The sequence below is a fragment of the Vipera berus genome (genome assembly GCF_964194415.1).
Source record: "Vipera berus genome assembly, chromosome: 3".
In the NCBI taxonomy this organism is placed as follows: Eukaryota; Metazoa; Chordata; class Lepidosauria; order Squamata; family Viperidae; genus Vipera; species Vipera berus.
In genome coordinates, this window is record NC_138204.1 from 82,893,808 (window position 1) to 82,916,007 (window position 22,200).

Below are 22,200 nucleotides of genomic sequence, written 5' to 3' on the forward strand. Positions count from 1 at the left end.
CACTGGGGAACAGATATGTGTGTTCTTTGTGCAGTTTAGATAAAAATCTTTGAAGAGCTTGCTTAAGGTTCCTAAAAGTGTAGAAATCTATGCATTGCTTTCTCTGTTTTTGGAGCACTATTTATTAACCAGTGGGAGTATTGGTGTTTATTTCATTAAAAACAAATGAAATTTTAAAGGGTTTTCTTTGGCTTGTGGCCAAACAAAAAATTGATGTGTGTGCAATGCTTTCTCCCCTTAAATAAAATGTTCTTTATAAATCTTTAATGTTATTTATATTCCTTTAAAAATGGTTGTGTAATCTCTCAGTAAGAAAGACATTAATAGGACCCATCAGTTAATGTTCAGAAAACGTAGCAAGAGTGAAGAAGAAATGAGATCTAGTGTTGACAGAAATGGTGATTCTTCATCTGTAGCTACCTTTTACTCGTTGTGGAATCGTGTACTGTATATTAGCCCATCCTTTTTTCACAACTGTTTTCTTGCAGGGAATTCTGTCTCCGAGATGGTGACCTCAATTCCATTGACAGAATGAGATATTTGGAGATGAAACGGTTGAGTCACGACTCCAACAGCCTCCAATTAACCTCTTGACTTGTTTACATGAAGAGATTTCAGTTCTTTAGTTCAGAATAAACAGTACTGGAGTTTCAGTACGTTTTAGTCTTCCCTTAGGCATGAAAGCTAGCTGGGTGACTTTAGGCTACTCACTTTTGCTCAGCTCAACCCACTTCACAGGATTCTTATGGATAAAATAGGAAGAAGGAACGTTAATTGCCTTGAGAGATGCAAAATAATGGGTGGGTGTACATCTAGTGAATAAAATAATAGATGCATCTGGAATCCAATACCAGATTTTTACTTTGTATCTGGCCTTGCTTAACCATAGCTCTGTGAGATCAAAGAGAAAATGGAGGTGGAGAGATGGAGTAATAATAGCACAGTAGCCATATGTAACCTTTCCCAAACATTGTCTCTCAGCATTTCTACTATTTCCACCTGAAATGATTACGCTGGCTGGAGAAGATTGGTGTACTTGTACCATGCATCTAGGGAAGGAACCCAGTAGATTTCATGCAGTTCTCGACATCCTGTTTTGCACCCCATTTATTTTCCCTTTCCTGCTGCAGCCATAATTAAGCATTCTGGAAGTGTTGGAAGATGCTGGGATTCAGCTTTGCAAAACTCTGGCCCTGCAGGTGGCAGAATCTGAACGGATTCTGTTGTCAACCATAGAGTTTGCAGAACGATGGCCAGAGTGGTTATTCCGCTGGGCCTAACTAATTTTGCCAGCAACTGCGTTTTCCTACTGAGGAACAATGATGAAGGAGGGTAAGAGTGAGAGGATAGGCTGGGGTTATCATTTATTCATTTATGATAGTGATTTATATAGCCTTGCTTCTCATTATTGCGAACCCAAGATCAATAAACCAGCAGAGCAAGAATAAATAATCACAAAACAACAGCGACACTATAGCGGCATAATGGCCGCCGAGGGCAATCTTGCTCTCACCACATAATCCTAGTCATAAGAAACGACAGTGACAAACTCAACTGACCTACAGGCCCCATGTTTGTTGTTGGTTCTTCAGGATCTCAGCAGTAAAAAAAATGGCAATGTTGATTATTAGGGAGTAGCAAAATATAAAGCCTTTTTCTCTCACTAGCGTGTGTATGTGTGCACTCACACAAGGGAATATGGGTGTGAACGTAAGGGAATGTAACATAGTCTTCATTTAGCAACCATTTACAGATATGTGATGACAAAGTAGATTTGTGACCAGTCCTTGCATGTATGACCTTTATAAGTTTGTAAAGCAACAGGAATAAAATCATAAGCACAGTTGCAGTTTTTAGTGTCCACTTAATGACCTAATTGTTGGTCCCAATTGTAGTTTTATTTAGATTTTTTTTTAGTTTGTCTTTTTCTGTTCTTTCTAGAAATAAAGGTAAATAAATTGATTGTCATAATTTATATTATGGTTAATTAATATTTTCTGCCAATTATCTTAAAAGTATGTGGCATGGCCAGTTTGGGAATGTGCTCACAGATGTTGGAACTATTGAGATTAACACTAATTTTAATTTTAAGATTATATTTTTCCTCTCTTCTGTTGATATCAAGCTGCTGTGGAAGTTTTCATAATGCTTTAATTTACCTTTAACATTATTATTTAGCAAAACTTCTAAAAACAATGTTCTGAATAACCAATTATGGAGATTTTATTAGTTTTTTGTAATTGTTAATTATTAGTTCCAATAATTAGGTTCTGCAGGGCAATTTTTTTTTTAAAATAATCATTATACTTAAAGGTGTTGGGCAATTTTAATAATAGGCACTGATGTTCTCTGTAATGCAATTAGCTAAACAAAAATGAGTTTGAATGGGTTTTTTTCCTTTTATGGAGACAGCTATGATAAATATTACATGTACCTTCTTTAGTTTTGTAATGCTTATAAATTACATAGTTAAAGGACAATAGAAATGATGCTAATATTCTCCAAGAACATTCACCTTTAAACCTTGAATATTTACACAACTCATTCTTGTTAAGTAATTAGGAATTTGAGTAAGTTGAATAATAAATTCCTTGGCATTTGTTAGGGTTTTTTAAAAGATACATTTGTAGTAGTAGATGAACTATACATACTTTGGAATGTTTTGAAGCTATACAAGGTAGAAGAGAATCCCTTTGTGAACTAGCATCCTTGAAATATATGTGCTGATGGGGGATGAAGAAAACTGCAGTCCAGGACATTCAGATGTACCAGACTGGGGAAAAATACTTTCAGGTTTTCAGTGCCCATTGTCTGTTTTTCTTGAAGCATTTAAAATTAAAGCTGATTTTGAATTAGCTGTATTTATCATCGTGACAATATATCTCTACATCTTACATTGAGTCTTGCAGCTTTTTGTGAACATGGATTGGAGTATAGCACAGGTCCCACTGCGATCTGTTTTGCTTCATAGTAGATACGCTCTTGAATATCTAGTTTTTGCCCTTGAATCCTGAGAACTCGAACATATATCTAAACCTGTGCTGTTCTGCAGTGTTTTTCTGATGGCAAAACACTGTGCTTTAGTGCACAATTACTTATGCAGACATTCAGCCTTTTTCATCTGAAGAGTGATGATGAAATATGTTTGTTTGTTTTTTTTTTAAAAAAACCAGTTGCAATGTGCAGTTGGTTTGCAATATAAGCCACGTAGCCTACAGAATGTATAAAACTTGCAGTCAAAGTCAGTCAAGTTCATTTTCAATTTATGGTTCTAAAGGCTTGAGGACCCTTGGCAAATTGCCCTTGGTATACCTTTTCCCAAAGTATCTGGTATGTGTGTTTCCCAGCAGCGTTGTTTCAGTTACCAATTTCCAGCTACCTGTTGAGCAAACTGGCAATACAAGCTTTGGATTTTTTTTATTTTTTTATTTCACATCTGATTGGTGCAGACCATAATTTTTTTTAACTCAAGGATATTATAATAGATAAAATTAGTCATATTGAATAACACAGCTGCTTAGCTTCCATCCCTTTACATTGCTGCTTAAAAAGATTGTGTGAATGGGATCGAAACGCATTGGAGCAGTGCTAATACTAGAGTCCAAAACTAGTACTAGAACAGATGTGAGGGACAGCAGGAAAAGCATTATCTCTAATCAGTTTATAATCAAACTCCTTAGTATATTTTTAATGCCTTCCTCAAACCTTAACTAAGTACTACTCTAAATTTTAGGGAATCTTAAACATTTGCATTGTTTACTTAAAAGAAGAAACTAAGAAAAGTGCAAAAATCACCAGGAGTATCGGCCAATTTAATTTGCTGTAGCCTTGTACAGAAAATGAATTAATTACTCATAATATTTAGAAATTATATTTTATATGCAAGAATTCCTTGATTTCATTTGTATGATAAACAGTAGTTAATACCTGTTAGCATTTTTTTCATAGAAAAGGACAAATGCCCTTTAAAAAACATGAAAACTTTGTTCAGTGACAGCTGTTGCTCTGTTAGCTTATATGGAGTTATGGAATGTTAAAGCCTTGCTTGCAAAAACATGTTTCAGTGATTAACATGTGCTTAGAAAAACATGTGCCAGGAGAAGAAAACACACAGGACTGATTCTCTGCTTGATTATGTACCTGAACAGCATGTTAGTCTGAAGATGTAGATGCTGCCTTTTCACCTGTAGCGTATTAATGAAATATAATAAGAAAAGTGATTAAAGATGTAGAAGAATCAGTGGAAGACTTCTGAAGGCATTTTATAAAACCTGCAGATATTTGAGTAAGAAATAAAATTGGAGGTAGTGCTAAGGAAATGAAAGTATTTGCAGAATAAAATTACGTGATCTTATTTTTTCTAATTTATGTTTTTGTTTTCCAATTTATATTTTTCGTGTCAATCAAAATTCTGATAGATGTTTAGAAGGGCCTTTTTTTCTTTTAGACAACATTATTTTTAAAGAAACAGATTTAAAGATGTGGTGTGATAAGTTATAAAATTAGAGGAATGTCAGCACAATAAAGGAAGCAAATCCGCACTATAAAGAATATCTTTCAAGATTCTTACCTTTGACAGCATGAACTATCCTCTTTTATTAAAAATAGTTTGTGAAACATTTTTCTTGTTGCTGTTTTGTAATGTGTAGAGGCGCATCCTTTAGAAATTCCATTCTAAATCTATTAAGAGCCTAAGAATTCCTCTTAAAAGAACAGAGTTATGTTGTGGGTATGCACAAAGATTTCTCAAAAAGTTTAACCATACATTCTGAAATGTATTCAGTAAATAGATTGCACTGTCCGATATGTATTCTGCTGTTTGAGCTAAAAAAACAGTAATAGGTGACTAACACAACTGGCTTTCTAGTAAATTCTGACTAACAATTCATTATTACGGGATTAGAAGTGCATTATGCATTCTTTAGGGCTAAGCATTTCTAGTCAAATAAAAAAATAGTTGAAATATACTAACCTGATTTTTTTCTACCTGATCTGATGAAAATGCCCACTGGTATCTACAAAACTTTGTATTTAAAACTCCTGAACTTTTAAAGACTTGCTACTATAGTATTTAACTCCGCTTTGCTCCAGAATATTGGAAAATAAGTGTAAAATACAAGAAATCTTTTAATGAGATACATCTAGTAGTTTAATATTTCAATATATTTGATTATGCAGCATCTTCAGGCTCGTTCTCCTCTTCTATGAGATGCATCATGTCATACAGAAGATATGAAAAAATGTTTGCATATTTTCATTCCATTTTTATTCTTGCATACAAGTACATTATATACGTTTAGAGAAAGAAAATCTGAGAAAACAATGAGGTAAAATATTCAGAAATGATACTTTGCATTAGCAAGAATTGGTAAGTAGATTTTTAATGTAAAAAAAAAATCAAACAGTGCTTTTAGAAGATGTTTTAAAATCCAGGGATATATTAGACTAACTATTTTATTATAATTCTGATTCTTTGACGTATTTTACTTTATGCAAAATGAAATTTAGTTAGAACAACACACATAATCAAAGGAATGACACTCTAAATATGAATCTATAATCAGTTAAGTAGAATTGTACTTCATTTGCTTTTCTTTAGGGTTTTATACCATTTCCTTCTCCAGTCAATGTAATTTCATCAGTTCTCAGATTTTCTTAAAGATAACACCTAAGGACTTGTCCAGACCATCAGCAGACTATAATTTATAATCAAGTAGAAACTTGAATTAAACTTTCTTGGATCTTAACATTTGAACTAAACTACTGTACACAGAAGCTAGGAGACATTTAAACACATTTCAAACAACACCATTAAATAGTGTGCTTCTCATAACTACCACTCTGCATATCTATGTCTCTCTTGAACCCCACTATATTCCTTCTTAAATATATGCCTGTGGCTCCACAATCAATCTCTAAAGGGCAACTGAAAAAGCCAGGTTCTAATCAGTGTCTGGGGAGCAGTTGTTTATATATTGTTTGTTTGTTTAAATTTTAAATTGAGAGTGTAAGCCATCTTGGGGGTGTGTGTGTTGATGTTTCATAGAAGGGGAGCTGCTTCTATGAGGGCAAGAAAAGAGATCAGGTTCCTTTTATTTCTGAAGCATTTTGTACAACTTTCATAAAGTTCACCTTAGCTAATCTAATTTCTTGTTTTCAGTTGATTTCCTTTTGGGTAAGGTAAGATAAATGAATTGTTATTCACAACATTCTTACCCTTACATAACGAATCCATAGTTCACCCAACTAACCCATTATTTTTACCATAAGTTAAGCATATTGCCTGAATTCACACAACAGATTACGGTAGTTTAAAATATAGATGCCTATTTGTTCAGTGTATCTTGTAAAAGCAGCTAATTGGGATGTTGTGCTTTTATGTCTCTTGGCTGAGCTTTGTTTTGTAAAACCTGGGTAATTAACCCAGTCTGGATTGCTGCTATTTTGTCTCCATCCCGTGTAGCTCCTTAACTGCAGTTGATGGCTCTTCTTTGCATAAACGTGTTATACAATTCTTAGTGGTCGTTTCTGATTAATTGTTGGTTCGTATTGTGGTCACTAGCTAGTTATTAAGAATGGTAACCATATTGAGACATGAATATTTTATGGGACCAAAATAAAATATTACAAGAAAACTATTGTTTTAGTGTGTTCATCCCAGATAGATCAATATTACTAATGCTAAGAAAAGATCAATTTATTTGAATGTCCACCCCAAAATAAAGGATTAGAGCTGAAATTGAAGAAAGTGGATAGCTCATGTCTGATATTGTCTGGTCTTGAATGCGGTCAGAGAAGACGTGGCAAAGCTATAGACAAGAAGGGGAAATGGAAAAACATTGGAGAAGGCAGCAATGATTAACCATTTTCATACTTTTGTCAAGAAAAGAGTAAGCGTCTGTTCATAGAATCACCAGTGATCTTGGGTCAAAGGAAGCCTTATCCAGTTATCAGTTTGGTGCTAACTGCTTAAACTAGAACAGGGGTCGGCAACCTGAAACAGTGAAAGAGCCACTCGGAACCGGTTCCCTCACAAAAGAAAAAACTGGGAGCTGCAAAGAAGGATGTGCATGCGTGCGCATGCGCAAAACAAAAGACTTGACAGAACAGTGGAAACACAGATTCCCTGTGCGCCCTTGCGAGATATGGAGGTACTCCAGGGAAGTAACTGGGATGGCTCAGCAGAGGGAATGGGTATTAGCGCGTGCTGATCAGCGGGCGCGGAGAAACACCGAATCTCGTGTGTTCGTTCCAAATGATTGCCTTCTGCAATGCAAGCAGCTGGGATGGCTCAGCAGAGGGAATGGGCATTTCTCCGCATGCAGGAGAGGTCTGTTAGGGAGGCGGTGGTCCGGCGTTGTTTACCTCCCTCCTGTATGTGTGTGTTGGACCCGCGGGGAATGGCTGGTAGAGGTGGCCGTCTGGCTTTTCCCCCCCCCTCCTGTGTGTGTGTCGGGCCCATGGGCTCGACACACAAGAGAGACACAAACACCAGACTGCCGCCGCCTCTTCCAGCCGTTCCCTGCGGGACTGACACACACACACACACATGCACAAACGAGAGGGGGGAAAATGCCAGACTGCTGCCTCCCTACCAGCCGTTCCCCGCGGGTCTGACACACACACACACACACACACACACACACACACACACACACACACAATGAGAGGGGGGAAAATGCCAGACTGCCACCTCCCTACCAGCCTCGCTACCAGCCATTCCCCACAGATCCGACACACACACACAAATGAGAGGGGGGAAAATGCCAGACTGCCACCTCCCTACCAGCCGTTCCCCGTGGGTCCGACACACACAGACAGAGAGAGAGAGAGAGAGAGAGAGAGAGAGAGAGAGAGAGAGAGAGAGAGAGGGAAAAGAAGGAGGGGATTTGGCAGCACCTGAGACTCCATATGCTGCTCAGGAACACCACCACCACACCCGCACGCCCCCTCCGACCGACCCACTACTTACCTTTCCAGCAGTCCTCCCGTCTCTTCCTCCGCTGCCGCCATGTGCAGTCCAAAGAAGAAGAGGTTTGTGGGCAGTCCCACAAACCAAAGAACTTCAACCAATCAATTCAAACTTCACAAGTTTTTTCTTTTCCATGAGAAGTTTGAATTGATTGGTTGAACTTTTTTAGTCCCACTTTTTGTTTTTTTTTTTTTTGGACTGCACACGGTGGAGGACTGGGAGCCGCAGGAGACAGCTGAAAGAGCCGCATGCGGCTCCGGAGCCGCGGGTTGCCAACCCCTGAACTAGAAGAAACCAAATTATCATGAAATTTATTTGCACTCAAGTTGGTTTAAGTACACCTGCCAGTCGGAAGTCTAATGGAACCCATGAAAGTTAGAAAAAGGAAAAAAATGGATCCTGTTCTCTATTCCACTTGCATCCCTCCATGCATTTAGCTGAATGCTTGAATGTAAATAGACTTAGATTCTTCTAAGTCGATATTTTTTCTTCAGAAGCTGTTTAGATAAAAAGTAGCTGCTTTTGTAGATTAATGTATACCTCCCAGTTTCTATGTTCAATACAAGATTACTGCTGCCTCACCAGTTATCATTTTGTGCTCTAATCTGGTCCAAAGTGCAGTTCATGTAGCAATTAATGAGTGACAAATTAGCTAAGGAGGCTGGTTTTGTTTTTGTTTTTTAATCTTTCATTGATCTTTTGTTGCCCTTATTCTTTCAGCTGTAATCAAAAATCTAGCAAACATTCATAGTGATCTGAGCATAACTAAACAGATCCCACAACCTTTCGAAGGCTCCATATCATCATGTTTCCATCATTCAGAATACTGGCTGAACTAATATGTATTTTAATTTTAATACCTACAAATGTAGGGATTAGCAGGGATTACTTTTGAAATAACACATTTGAATCACATGCAATGAAAATACTTTATCTGAACTGTTCATTTATGGTATAACATAGGAAAGTCCTGTGAGTACAAGGCAGGCAAAATCTACTATGTCTGATCATGTATTTACATAGTTTATGGACAAAGGAAAGGGAAAAAGTGTGCATTTGAGAATTTTCCCTGGTGTGCTTCATTTGAAACAATTACACTGCATCAGACTCTGTTGTCTTCAAAGGGTGGTAAAGGCTGATTATTGCCAGCTCTACTTAGAACGTTTTAAAAATATTTGTAATGGCAGAATTAAAAATATCTTCTTTCTTTTTTAAAATTCAGAATGGTTAATTTAGAAATAATGAGTTTATGTAGATAAGCTCTTGTAAGGAAGTTGAATCGCTGCTTTGAAATTCTGGAGCTTTTATACTATTTCCAGCAGAGATTTAATTCAATCCCCAAGGGTTTGATTCCCTGCTTGCATTTTAACACCTGTGCAAACAAAAACTAAAATCCTTACTTTGTTTCGTAATTGTATAGAGTGGAAAAAGTTAATAGGTTTTCATAGAAAAGGTATTTAGGATTTTGATATTTACAAGGTATTTTAGATGTTCAGACAAAATGGTGCACATATAACACTTGAAGGAAATCTTTTTTACAAGCAATTTACTATTAGGCACAAGTCATCAAAATATTTCATTTTAGGTATGTATGTTTTTCATTTTTCAAATCTTGGGAATATGTATTTGTGAGGAAGAAGGAAAACATTCAAAATTGTAACACGAGATGCAGAACCAGAAACTGCTTTAGTGTCATACTTTCTTCTTAAATACTTGCTGGTTTTTACCATGATGAAGACTCTCTTCCAACAGAAGAGTTCTGATACCAATTGACATCATTTTATACTTTGTCTCTATAAATGATCCATCCAAGATAAAACAGAACGGGAGAATTGTCTCAGGTAATTTGGAGACAGCAATGCTCTGCAGTGCGACTAATTGTTATATTCATCTTTGAACCATGAACCAGTTCTGGATATGCGTTTATGATTCTAATCAGAATAGATTTGAAAGTGCAAAAGGAAATGCTAATTTAAGAATATTTATAACTGTAATTCTTTAGGTTGTCATTGGGCATAAGGCGAAGTGGATCGGTAGAATTAGACAGAGCTAGCCCCACCTATTTAATAGTATATGTGATGATTTTGTATTTCTTTTATATCTTCTTCTACCTAGTATAGAAGCTGTCTAGTTAATTTTGCACTGGAAATAAAATTTCAGATTGCACAGCTTACTACAAACAATGTTGTACAAAACCGATTGGCCAGGAAATATGGAGTGACTCAAAATGAAAGGAAGGACAGAGCCGACTCTTGTGGCCATACAGAGGTTTATTTTCATCTCTCCTCCATTTTAGTAACTTGTCATTTGAAATCTGGGAATGTAGGTTTGGTCATTAAATAGTTTACTCTCTTGGGGGTTGTGTTATGAGGAATTTTCTAGGCATCTAGCTAGAAGAAATGTAACTGACCAAACAGTATTAATAAATAAATGTTTATACTTCTGAAGTAACCCAAGGCTGCAAATGAGTTTGTTGAATTACCTTAGTAGATATGATGTGACACTTCTTGTTCTGACCTGACTCTCTTATCTGCATGTAATTTCTTTTGAACTTCAAAGCCTCAGTTAAGATATTTTCTTTCATTTATCCTCCCTTGTTCCCATTACAAGTTCTGATATATTGAATTATCTTGGAATTTTTCCCAATATATTTACATAGCTTTGTTATCAATTCACAAAATAAACTGATTATCTCTTGTAATATTCTGCTGGTTTTATTGTTAGAACTGCAGACAAATAGGACTAAAGCCACAAGTCAGATGTATTTTTAGTAGCAATTGGTACTTTATTTTATTCTTGAAAATAGCAAAGATTGAAAGACGGAGCTGTCCAACTTGTTTTTGTAATAGTTGGAGATAAATTTAATCTGGAGACGTTGGTCTAATTTTAAAAACACTGCAGGAAAACAGTTCAGACCTTGGATAAGCATTGTTTTCTTTACAGCAAGGTGTTTAGAAGAGAGAGGCAAACATTGTCCAAGAAAAAAGAGGTTGGAAAATAAGCTTTCCCACTCATTTTTACTCTGAGCTTAAGTAGTGTTTACTTATGCTCTGCCCACTTTGTGGCCTCACCAGATTACTCTTGAAAGAATATGGTCCCCTAGTAAAAAAACAAAAAACTTGTCTTTGCCTTATGTAGGGGCAGTCATTCAAGGGAGAAATCTCTGCACTGTTCCTTTTCATAGGGCAAATAAGAATTACATAGTAATAAAATGAGTACAGGTAATCCCCGAGTTATGAGCCTTCACTTAACACTCATTCAAAGTTACACGATAAGTGCCCCTAGTGCTTACGAGCAAGTCCTGAAGTTACGAATATTGCAGCACCACGGCAGTCGTTTGTCCTTACGAGTGACCGCAGAGGTTATTCCGTCCCTCCCCACCCCTGCCCTGGGTCTCCCTAGATACCAGGCCTTCAATTGAGATCCTTTGCTTTCTCGGCTTCTCCAGGTCTTTGGTGCGTTCGCAGAGGATGGAGGCTTAAAGTAACGCAAGATCACACGAGATCAGTGGGGCAAGATTTCACACTACTGATCTTGTGTGATCTCATGGTACTTTAGGCTTGGGTTCTCTGTAACAGAGAATGGAACCAAAGCCAGGGGACACTTCCATGTGCCTCTGGAAGCTGGATCGGGGTGTCAGAGGCCTTTTCCAGGCTGCTGCCACCCAGATCTGAGGCCAGGAGATGCTTCTGTGGCCTTCCAGTGCCTCGATCCAGCTTCTGGAGGCATCTGGAAGCGTCCCCTGGCTTCAGATTCGGGTGGCAGCAGGAACCGCAGCAGAGAGACGGACCTTTTCAAGGTGACTCCAGCACGGCAGGAAGGGAGGGGAAAGCATGAGGTACCTTAGTGGGTCGGGGAGGCCTTGTGGCCCTATTCCATCACTAGACTCTCCATGGCCTTCCCCACCCTGACATACCTCATGTTCACTTAACGAGCCACATGCGTCTTAACGAGCAAGGGAGTGATCTCATTTGAGATACGAGATTCACTCCCACGAGTTTTCGAGTTATGAGTAGAATGGGCAGGCTTCATTACACTCGTAACTCGAGGACTACCTGTACTTTGAAGAGCTTTCAGACACATTGATTTCAATAGTTCTTTGAGCAGTTTTGATGAATTTGTTCCACATTTCAGTGAAAAGTATTTGAGAGCAGCTTTTTGAAATATGTTTTTAGAGTTTGTAAGTAAAACAAACCAAGATAGCACAGTTTCATAATTTCTGTGTTTAGTCGTAGCAATTCAGTAACACTGCGAGCATCAGCTTTTTATTATCATTATTACTATTACGGTTAATCATACAGTCAGCCAGATGTTTAGACTGGATTTGGCATTTCTATCCACCTATTGAGTCCTTCCCCAAGACCTGGGATAGGCAGATGTTTAATGGAGCTAAAGATATCATAATGGAATGTAAGCTGTTCCAAGTAAGGCTGCCTTTTGCAGTTGACTGATGGTGATTTTGTCAATGTTGGTGTTATTCAAGTGGTGCTCCTGAAGTCTTGGGATTGCACCCAAGGTGTCTATTACTTTTGGTACTATATTTCCTTTTTTTGGTCACTGTCATTCTACATCTATTTGCACATCTTTGGTTTTTGTGATTTCCTCCAGTTCTTTCTCGTCTCTTCTGTTGTCTGCGGGAATTGTCACATCCACTCTCCAGATGTTTTTATCTTTCTTATAAACCATTGTTAAATCTGGAGTGTTGTGTGGCAAGTGCTTTCCTCTTCGAATTCTAAAGTCCCAGAACAATTTAGCTTCTTCATTTTAGAAACAGTTAGATAATCTAATAACATTAGAAATAGTTAGTGATTCCTTTATCCCAACATACTTTTGTTTCTAAACATAAAAGCTCCTGGGGTTTTTTCCAGCTATATTGTATAAAGTTGATACCAGTTAAGTATTTAATTAGTCTCATACAAAATGGGGATGCAGTTCTGTTTTAAAACTGGGCTTTTTTAAAGCAGAAGTGCAGAGTGTGCTTAACCTAGGAGCAGAAATTCCTGGGTTCAAATCCATCATTAAACTCACTTGCTTACCAGCAAGAGGCCAGGTGCTTGAGTGGTTAAGAACCAAAATCAAGGTTATTATCCCGAGATTTATGGAGGAATGATGAAGATACAGTATTATCATAGGAAATGTTAACTGGGTGATATGATGAGATTTTTGTTACATTGGTTCCTGTAGCACAACAATTCTTAGGATTCTGAGAAAAGAATATAGCTATTATTCTTACTTTTAAAATGCACTGTGGATAAGTGAAGGTGAAAAGGTGACCTAGAAAATACAAGAACAGCCAGAAGATTCTTTATATGATACAAATCTATTTTAACTGGAATAACTACGTTAGCTGACTAAGTATAGTGTTCCCTGGATGTTTTCTTTTACTGTATTTTTTGAAGCAGTATGTTTTGCTTACAAGGGTAACTTTTCTGAACATAATAAAAACCCAGGTTTTAACCTAATCATGCTCAAAATGCATGCTATTATTCTTTCATTGGAGAAGTGATTATGCATAACCCCTGCCAAAAATCACAGAAAGTTTTGAGATACTAAATGTTTCCCAGCCTGTACAGGCTGTTTTCAATATACCAGACTAAACTGGCTTGCTAAGTACATGCCAATCTTGTGTGTTTGTTTTGCAACTGTTTCTTAATACAAGTAGTCTTCACCCAGCAGCCATTCAAAGTTGTGACTGGCCCTTGAAGTTGTGGCGGTGACAACATGGCCGCAGTTATGTAACTGTGATCTAGGCACTTGCACCTATAGTTACAATGTCCTGCGACCACATAATCACCATTTATGATATTTCCTGTCGGCTTTCCAGATGCACAGTCAATGGGGAAACCTGCAGGAAAAGTTGTAAGTTACTTCAGTAAGGCACTTGCATCCTCCCCACCCTGCACCAGGCACTCCTGGCTATACTCTTACTGAGCCTAACAGGACACTCACACATTCCCATATCCAGCAGCAGCCACTCCTGGCACCACCATGCCTTACCTGCCTGCATCCCTGCTTGCAGCAACCTGGGAATTGCTTAACAAACCAGGATCCTTACTTAACAACAGCAATGGGGAGTGTGGGGTTGTCATCACTAAGCAGTGTATTCAGGCGATGTTATGTTTTATAACTACATCACTTAGCAATGGAAATTCTGGCCCCATTTACCTTGTAGTTAACTGAGGACTAACTGTAACTCCTTTAAATGAACATCTAATATGTCTATGGTGTTATTTTGCAATGGTAATCTCTCTCCAAAATGTGGACTTTGCTGTCTTCGAATGAGTGACCCCTCTTTTGAAGACAGCAAAGTCCACATTTTGGACAGAGAGGACTGCTGGTTTGAAAGAGGGGTCAAAGAGGCCATCGATGTCAAAATCTCTCCCAGAGGGGAAGGGATACGACATGAACTATCTCCAGTCTACAACACAGTCTTTTCAACACTTCCAAGAAGGCTCCACTCCCATTCGCACTATTCAGGTGACCCTGATGACACAGATAAATCTCCAGGTGGCCTCAACGACACTCTAAAAGAATGCAAATGTCTGCGAGGAGTATAAATCCTTCCATTCCTCATCATCCAGTCAGAGCTGAAGAAGCTTCTTGGATGAGAAGCGAAACGTCTTCAAAGACTTCAAAGTCCAGTTGCATGTTGAAAAAGCACCTTTGGGGTTAGCGATCAGATAGATTTTTGCAATCCATACTAGACTGAATTCAGTGTACTTAAAATCTACATGTGTAAATATATCTAATTGGAATAAGGAAATAATTATTTTTGCTTTTTCCTCCTGGCTTCAAAGTTTTAAATTATTACAGCATTAACAATTAAGTTTTAACTATATTTACTCATTCACACTAGGTTCAGTAATATTGCAACCTTAAAACTGATGGTTATTTAGGAAGCAAAACATGAAAGATTACTGTATACTTTTCATTTCCCCCCAGTCTCACACTGCATATAAAAGTCACATATGTATATGATTTGGAGAATGCTGGCTTATGATTAGTGACCTTCCTAACTTATATCAGTTCTGCTTATATGACATGCGGTTTTTGGTGTGGCTTTTTATTTACACTATTGTAAACCAGTGAGTAGTAAAGTGCTGCATTCTGTTGTATTAGTTGTGACAGGGGTCCCCAATCATTAACATTATTACTTGAAGGCTTTAAAAGAATAACTAAATTACATAGTGCTTTCTCATTGGATTGTCTAGAGCTCTTAAACTACAAAGATTTGATTGTATCAAGTAGCTAATTTCTGATAATTGGTATTTTCAGAACTTGTGTTTCATATTTATATCATATATTTGCAACTCAGATGACATCAAGACTCCAACTGTCTCCTGATTATTTGGAAATAAACTTACACTGAATTTAGGGAATTGTTTTTTTCATCAAACAATTTAGGATTGAGCTAAATAAGGACAGGGCAGTTAGATCATTCAAGTTCATGATCATGAAAACATTTTCATTCTCTTGTTTTTTAGTGGACTAGAGTAAAGATGTGCTTAACTCAAATTGAAAAATATGCTGAATTACATTAATTATACCTTCCTGCTTTTAGGCCTTCCAGTATTCCAAAGAAATATCATTTCTTTGGCAGTTCAAAGCAAACTTTGATTCTTTTGATTTTGAGACACTTAATCCTAAAATCAGCCTGCAGGTTATTGGATATATAGACCATAAAACCTTGAGTATAATGCCTACCTTATGGGAAAAGATTAACAGGAGGATTTACATCTGCTAATTATTTAATAGCATTGAAGCATTGCCTGTCCATTACATTAGATTGATTTTTCCTTAGTTCAGTGTTTTGGAAATGAGAATATAGCAATATATCTATATTGGAATGAATAAGTATATATGAAGTTGGAAAAATAAAATCACATATGTACTGCTTACTATCCCTTTTATATGGACCTCTGCTCTGATGTAATAATACTATTAATGGCTATAATTTATAACATAGACCAGGGCTTTTTTTCTAAAAAAAAAAAAAAAAAGGTGCCGGAACTCTCATCTTGGCAGACGCAGGAGGCAGGGGGTGGGGGCGGCGCTGCTGCGGTCACGGGTGCGAGGTGTTGGCGGCGGGCTGCCCCCTGGGACCGGAGCCGGCGCAGCTGGTGCAGTGGGAGCAGTGGGGCCTGCTTTATACGGCGGGGCTGTGCGGGGCAGGCGGCGGAGGCGTGGGGGGCCAGGCGATGCAGGGCGGCCACTTTGGCGCGCACTGAGTAGGCCACCAGCCTGGCTGCCATGGGTGAGCACAAGGAAGGAGTGCACATGGACTCCGCAGAACCCACCTCCCACTCCTTGTCCTCTTTTACTTACCTAGTTGAGATGCTGTAGTTGGGCAGCAGGGAGGGATGCAAACTTCCTGCCAACTCACCTTTGCTGCAGACAACTTGCTGGTGCAACGTTTGCTGGCCGGGTCTTTTGGCGCGCTCAGCAGCAATTCCTATTGGCTTTCGAGTAGCATAGCTTGTAGGAGGGAGGGAGTAGCATAGCTTGTGCAAAAGCTTTTTTTTGTGTGCAAAAAAAGGTGCCAGAACGCCATTCAGAGCGTTCAATGAGAAAAAAAGCCCTGCTTTTATGTTTTAATCTTATGATTTTAAAAATATATTTTTTTCTATTGTAAGTTGCCCCAAACCTCGCCATGTGGATTCCATACAAATATTATATAATCGGTAAATAAAGGTATAACATATGTTAAATATACATCAAATGATAATATTCTTCCCTACAAAGTCAATTCTTGCTCAATGACAGACCAAGGAGTTAATTCGGAAAGGCAAGAGGAAAATCTAGAACAGGTCTGTGCAACTTGTAGAAGGGAAAGGCCCACACTGATAAATTAAAAATCTTTGTGGTCTGCAAGGGAATGCTGGTGGGCTAATCAATGATTTGGTGACTAGAGGAGCATCTACAGTGTTGGAGCTCATGGTCATGGTAAGCCATGGAGGCACTAGGCAACATGACTTTTAGGGCAGTGGTGGTGGTTTTATTACTTTTTTAAAAAAAGAAAAGTCTGTGCTCTGTCTAAGGGTGCTTGGCAGGCTGCATGTACAGGCCTGGTCTAGAATTTATTTTGGAGCATTCAACTATCTAGACCAGGCATGTCAAACTCATTTTGTTTGAGGCAACTTCTTATAAAAGAATTGCCATTAATTTGTTTTAATAAAATAATTTAAATCAATTTTTCACTTGATTTCAAATTAAATGAATTATATTGGTTGACAATGAGATTTTTTTTTAGTTCAATTGCCAAATGCAATAAACTGGTTTTAGGTATATGTTACTGGAAGGAAAAAGCAATCCCTGCTGCGTTACTGATCCCAGAGAAGCATTTGCTTGTATGCAGGTATCCTTAGGGTGCCATAGTTATGGATGAGAAATATTGGTTGCAAAGTTGGCATTTCTGGATGTAATACAGATATTTTGGACTTATTTTTGTTTCTTTGCATGATTGATATTTTTAAAAAGGCATATGCTACTGACTACACTTATGCACATATGTAACATCTTTTGCTAGAATACATGACCACTGTTTGTCCAGAATGTGAAAAGTGAAAGATTGTGACTAAACAAAATTTTAATGTACAGATAATACCACCAGAAATTATTTTAGCCTTTTTAATAAATGTTATTGATGTTAAGCTCACCATGGAAAATATCATATATTATGTATATACTAGGTTAATTATTTAAAGACTGAAGTGCAACATAACTAGATTCTAAATAATCTATTTTTCAAAACACACAACAGTCCAAACAGTAAAAGTAAAGTCCAAATTAAGAATATTTCATTCTTAAGAATTGTTTAATTTAAAGTGGTTTAGTTGTAATAGATGGTAAGATTCAAAATAGTTTTCAATAGTACAAAAGATACTATTTTTCTTCTAGCATCAGCTAAATTAGACATATTACATTGAGAAAAATGTTTCTCATTTCTTTCCTGTTACCTTTATGAAATCATCATTGCAGAGATGTTAACATAGGAAATAGATTATTTTGTTATCTAATTTTACCTTCCAAAAGACAGAAGCAGATGAAAAATCTGAGGTTCTTTCCTGTTGGCTTTTTTGAATTAGCTGCTTTAGATTCTAAAAGTTTAGTTCCTAAAGAAGCAACCCTGTAAATAATTTTAATGTCCTCCTCTAGTGCAGGGGTAGGCAACCTTGGCTCTTTTATGACTCAAGGACTTCAACTCCCAGAATTCCTGAGCCAGCATGGCTTAGCTTGGAAACATCTCCCTTTCCCCTCAGCGTGGCTGGCTCAGGATTTCTGAGAGTTGAAGTCCACGAGTCATAAAAAAGAGCCAAGATTGCCTAGCCCTGCAATAGGCTTAGGAAAGCCAATAGAGAGAGCTTCTCTTTTTTTGTGGAAAACAAAGGTGCCAGAATGCCGTTCTGAGCATTCTATGAGAAAAAAAGCCCTGACATAGACTATTATTATGTAACCCACTCATTACTATTAGACTGATTCTCATTGAAGGTCATTTACTCTGTATTATTTTCTTTCATTTCTGTCCTAAAATGTAAAATTAAGATAATAACACCAAAACATCTACTAGTGTCACAGTCTTAATTTCTTATCAGTACAGCTTGAGAGACCTTTATATTTATTTTATATTTAATAGTGGCTATTGCCCACCATTTATATTTTAATTGTGGCTATCGGCCACCATTTATCAGAGATAACATTGAAATTAAAACAAGTAGAAAAAAATAGAAATTACAAATATAAGCATAAATTATTACTGTGCCTCTCAGCAGCAAATAATAGAAACTTTTGTTTTGTTACAGGAATGTTTACCCTTGCAGAAGTTGCATCTCTGAATGACATACAGCCAACTTACCGAATTCTGAAACCATGGTGGGATGTATTTATGGATTATCTGGCAGTTGTAATGCTTATGGTTGCTATTTTTGCTGGAACCATGCAGTTGACCAAAGATCAGGTGGTTTGTTTGCCTGTGTTACAGTCTGCTGTAAGTGCAAAAATGCAACCCAGCCCCTTGGGAAGTGCCAAAGCTGCCAGTATGCCAGAATTGGAAACACCAGCTATTCAAGACAAAGACAAACAGGCAACCATGACTGTAACTCTTGACCCAACATCTGTCACTACGCCTGATGTACATAGAACTGCCTACCCACCATTACACTCAACTGCTGCAAGTCAGGAAGTAAAGAAGGAGCAGAAAAATTTTCTGGGCCGTAAGACTAACTTGGATTATCAGCAATATGTTTTCATTAACCAGATGTGTTATCATGTGGCTCTTCCTTGGTATTCGAAATACTTTCCCTACTTAGCTCTTATACACACAATTATTTTAATGGTCAGTAGCAATTTTTGGTTTAAATACCCCAAAACCTGCTCAAAAATTGAGCATTTTGTCTCTATTTTAGGAAAATGCTTTGAATCCCCTTGGACTACAAAGGCATTGTCTGAAACGGCGTGTGAAGACTCTGAGGAGAATAAACAGAGACTAACTGGGGCCCAGTCCCTGCCAAAGCACGTATCAACTAGTAGCGATGAAGGAAGCCCAAATGCCAGTACCCCCATGATCAGCAAGACTGGTTTCAAGTTTTCAGCAGAAAAGCCAGTTATTGAAGTCCCAGGTATGACCATTTTGGACAAAAAAGATGGAGAGCAAGCCAAAGCACTTTTTGAAAAAGTACGAAAATTCCGGGCTCACGTGGAGGACAGTGATTTGATTTACAAGCTCTATGTTGTTCAGACTGTCATCAAAACTGTAAAATTCATATTTATTCTCTGCTACACAGCCAATTTTGTCAATGAAATCAGTTTTGAGCATATTTGCATGCCCAAAGTGGAACATCTGACTGGCTACCAAGAATTTGAATGTACACACAATATGGCGTACATGTTAAAAAAGTTGCTTATTAGTTATATTTCTCTCATCTGTGTCTATGGTTTTGTCTGTCTGTATACTCTCTTCTGGTTGTTTCGGTTACCCCTGAAGGAATACTCTTTTGAAAAAGTTAGAGAAGAGAGCAGTTTCAGCGATATTCCAGATGTTAAAAACGATTTTGCTTTTCTCTTACACATGGTTGACCAGTATGATCAGCTTTACTCCAAGAGGTTTGGTGTATTCCTGTCAGAGGTCAGTGAAAACAAACTGAGGGAAATAAGTTTGAACCACGAATGGACTTTTGAAAAATTGAGGCAACACGTTTCTCGCAATGCTCAGGATAAGCAAGAATTACATCTTTTCATGCTATCAGGAGTCCCAGATGCGGTTTTTGATCTGACAGATTTAGATGTGTTAAAACTCGAGCTGATTCCCGAAGCAAAAATCCCTGCTAAAATATCCCAGATGACTAACCTTCAAGAGCTACATCTCTATCATTGCCCTGCAAAGGTGGAGCAGACAGCCTTCAGTTTTCTTCGTGACCACCTGAGATGCTTGCATGTGAAATTTACTGATGTTGCAGAGATACCCGCTTGGGTCTACTTGCTTAAAAATCTCCGAGAGTTGTATTTAGTAGGCAACTTGAATTCTGAAAACAATAAAATGATAGGACTTGAATCACTTAGAGAGTTAAGGCACCTTAAGATTCTCTATGTGAAAAGCAATTTGACCAAAATTCCATCTAATATCACAGATGTAGCACCACATCTAACCAAGCTGGTAATTCATAACGATGGTACCAAGCTTTTTGTACTGAATAGCCTTAAGAAAATGATGAATGTAGCAGAATTGGAGCTGCAGAACTGTGAATTGGAACGTATTCCCCATGCCATTTTTAGTCTCACTAACTTGCAGGAACTAGATCTCAAGTCAAATACCATACGCACAATTGAAGAAGTCATTAGCTTCCAACATTTAAAAAGACTAACTTGTCTGAAATTGTGGCACAATAAAATAGTTAACATTCCTTCTTCCATTACTCATGTTAAAAACTTGGAGTCACTTTATCTCTCCAATAATAAACTCGAATCCTTACCTGTTGCAGTATTCAGTTTACAGAAACTCAGATGCTTAGATGTAAGCTACAACTCCATTGCAGTGATTCCTGTGGAAATAGGGTTGCTTCAAAATCTCCAGCACTTGCATATCACAGGAAATAAAGTGGATATTTTGCCAAAACAGCTGTTTAAGTGCTCCAAGTTGAGAACTTTGAGTTTGGGACAAAATTGCATCACCTCAATTCCAGAAAAAATTGGTCAGCTGTTGCAACTAACTAACTTAGAGCTGAAGGGGAACTGTTTAGACCGTCTACCACCCAGTTTGGGTCAGTGTCGGCTTCTCAGGAAAAGTGGACTAATTGTAGAAGATCATCTTTTTGATACATTGCCCTCAGAAGTTAAAGAAGCATTGAATCAAGATACAAGCATTCCCTTCGCTAATGGGATTTAAACAGAGCTCAGACCTGGTGACCAATATAGATCATATTAAAGAGCACACTAAGAAAATGTTGTGTTGAGAATTTGGAACTCTTTCTTTTTATAAGAAAGGACTGTTAAGGCCGGCAGATCACCTTTGGTGTTTGTAGTATTTTTAAACATCACTTCCAGAATTTTTGGAGAGCAAAGAAGAAGGGGTGGGTAATCCTTAAAACAATCTTGATTTTTGTTTCCCTTATAAGATGTTTGTAACATGGATGCTGCCGCTTTTGAATGTTTACAAATTGCTTGCCTGCTTAATGTACATGATTAAATTGGTGACCTTTTCTTACTATAAATAATTTTAAATGGCTCTGTTCATTTTAGCATTGTGCTAGAGGCCATAGTTTTCTTTACTTTATAAAATTGGAATGATATTCAAGGAACTATTATTGCTATTGATCAAGAAAAATCTATAGATAATTCAATAATAAGTAATCCAATATAATTTTCATCTGCCCTGCAATATCTAAATAGAAATGCATTTTTTTATAAACCTAATTGCAATATAGCCGAGAAGCTCATCATGAGCTGCTATTCAGATGTTGAAAGGTAAAGGTAAAGGTTCTTGTTCTGTACCAGCCTGCTACCGGCCTTGCAGAAAAGGCAACCCCTTTACAGACGGCAAGAGGCTGGAATACGTCTGCCAAATTTATTACAAAAACAAACAAGACACGAACCAAGATACCGGAGCTTTGAAACACTATCTGAGCGGTTGCTTTCAGCAAACCAGCCCTCCCCACACAAGTCCTTTATAAAGAGTTCAGGGCGTGGCTTCTCTCTCCCTCCTTCCGAGAAGCCCCATTGCCTTCCTCTGTTTACTC

At 37.7% G+C, this 22,200-nt stretch overlaps 1 protein-coding gene across 5 annotated transcripts in view; it reads left to right on the forward strand.

The window, feature by feature from the left end:
• The window catches only part of LRRC8D (leucine rich repeat containing 8 VRAC subunit D), a 96,267-nt gene extending 74,328 nt beyond the window's left edge, over positions 1–21,939 (forward strand). For all 5 annotated transcript variants that reach the window (XM_081325766.1, XM_081325763.1, XM_081325764.1 and 2 more), the window contains one exon: positions 18,772–21,939. In XM_081325766.1, the coding sequence (XP_081181892.1) occupies positions 18,774–21,350 (2,577 nt within the window). In that variant the 5' untranslated portion in view covers positions 18,772–18,773 and the 3' untranslated portion in view covers positions 21,351–21,939. The remainder of the gene's footprint in view (positions 1–18,771) is intronic.
• Positions 21,940–22,200: the final 261 nt, after the last annotated feature.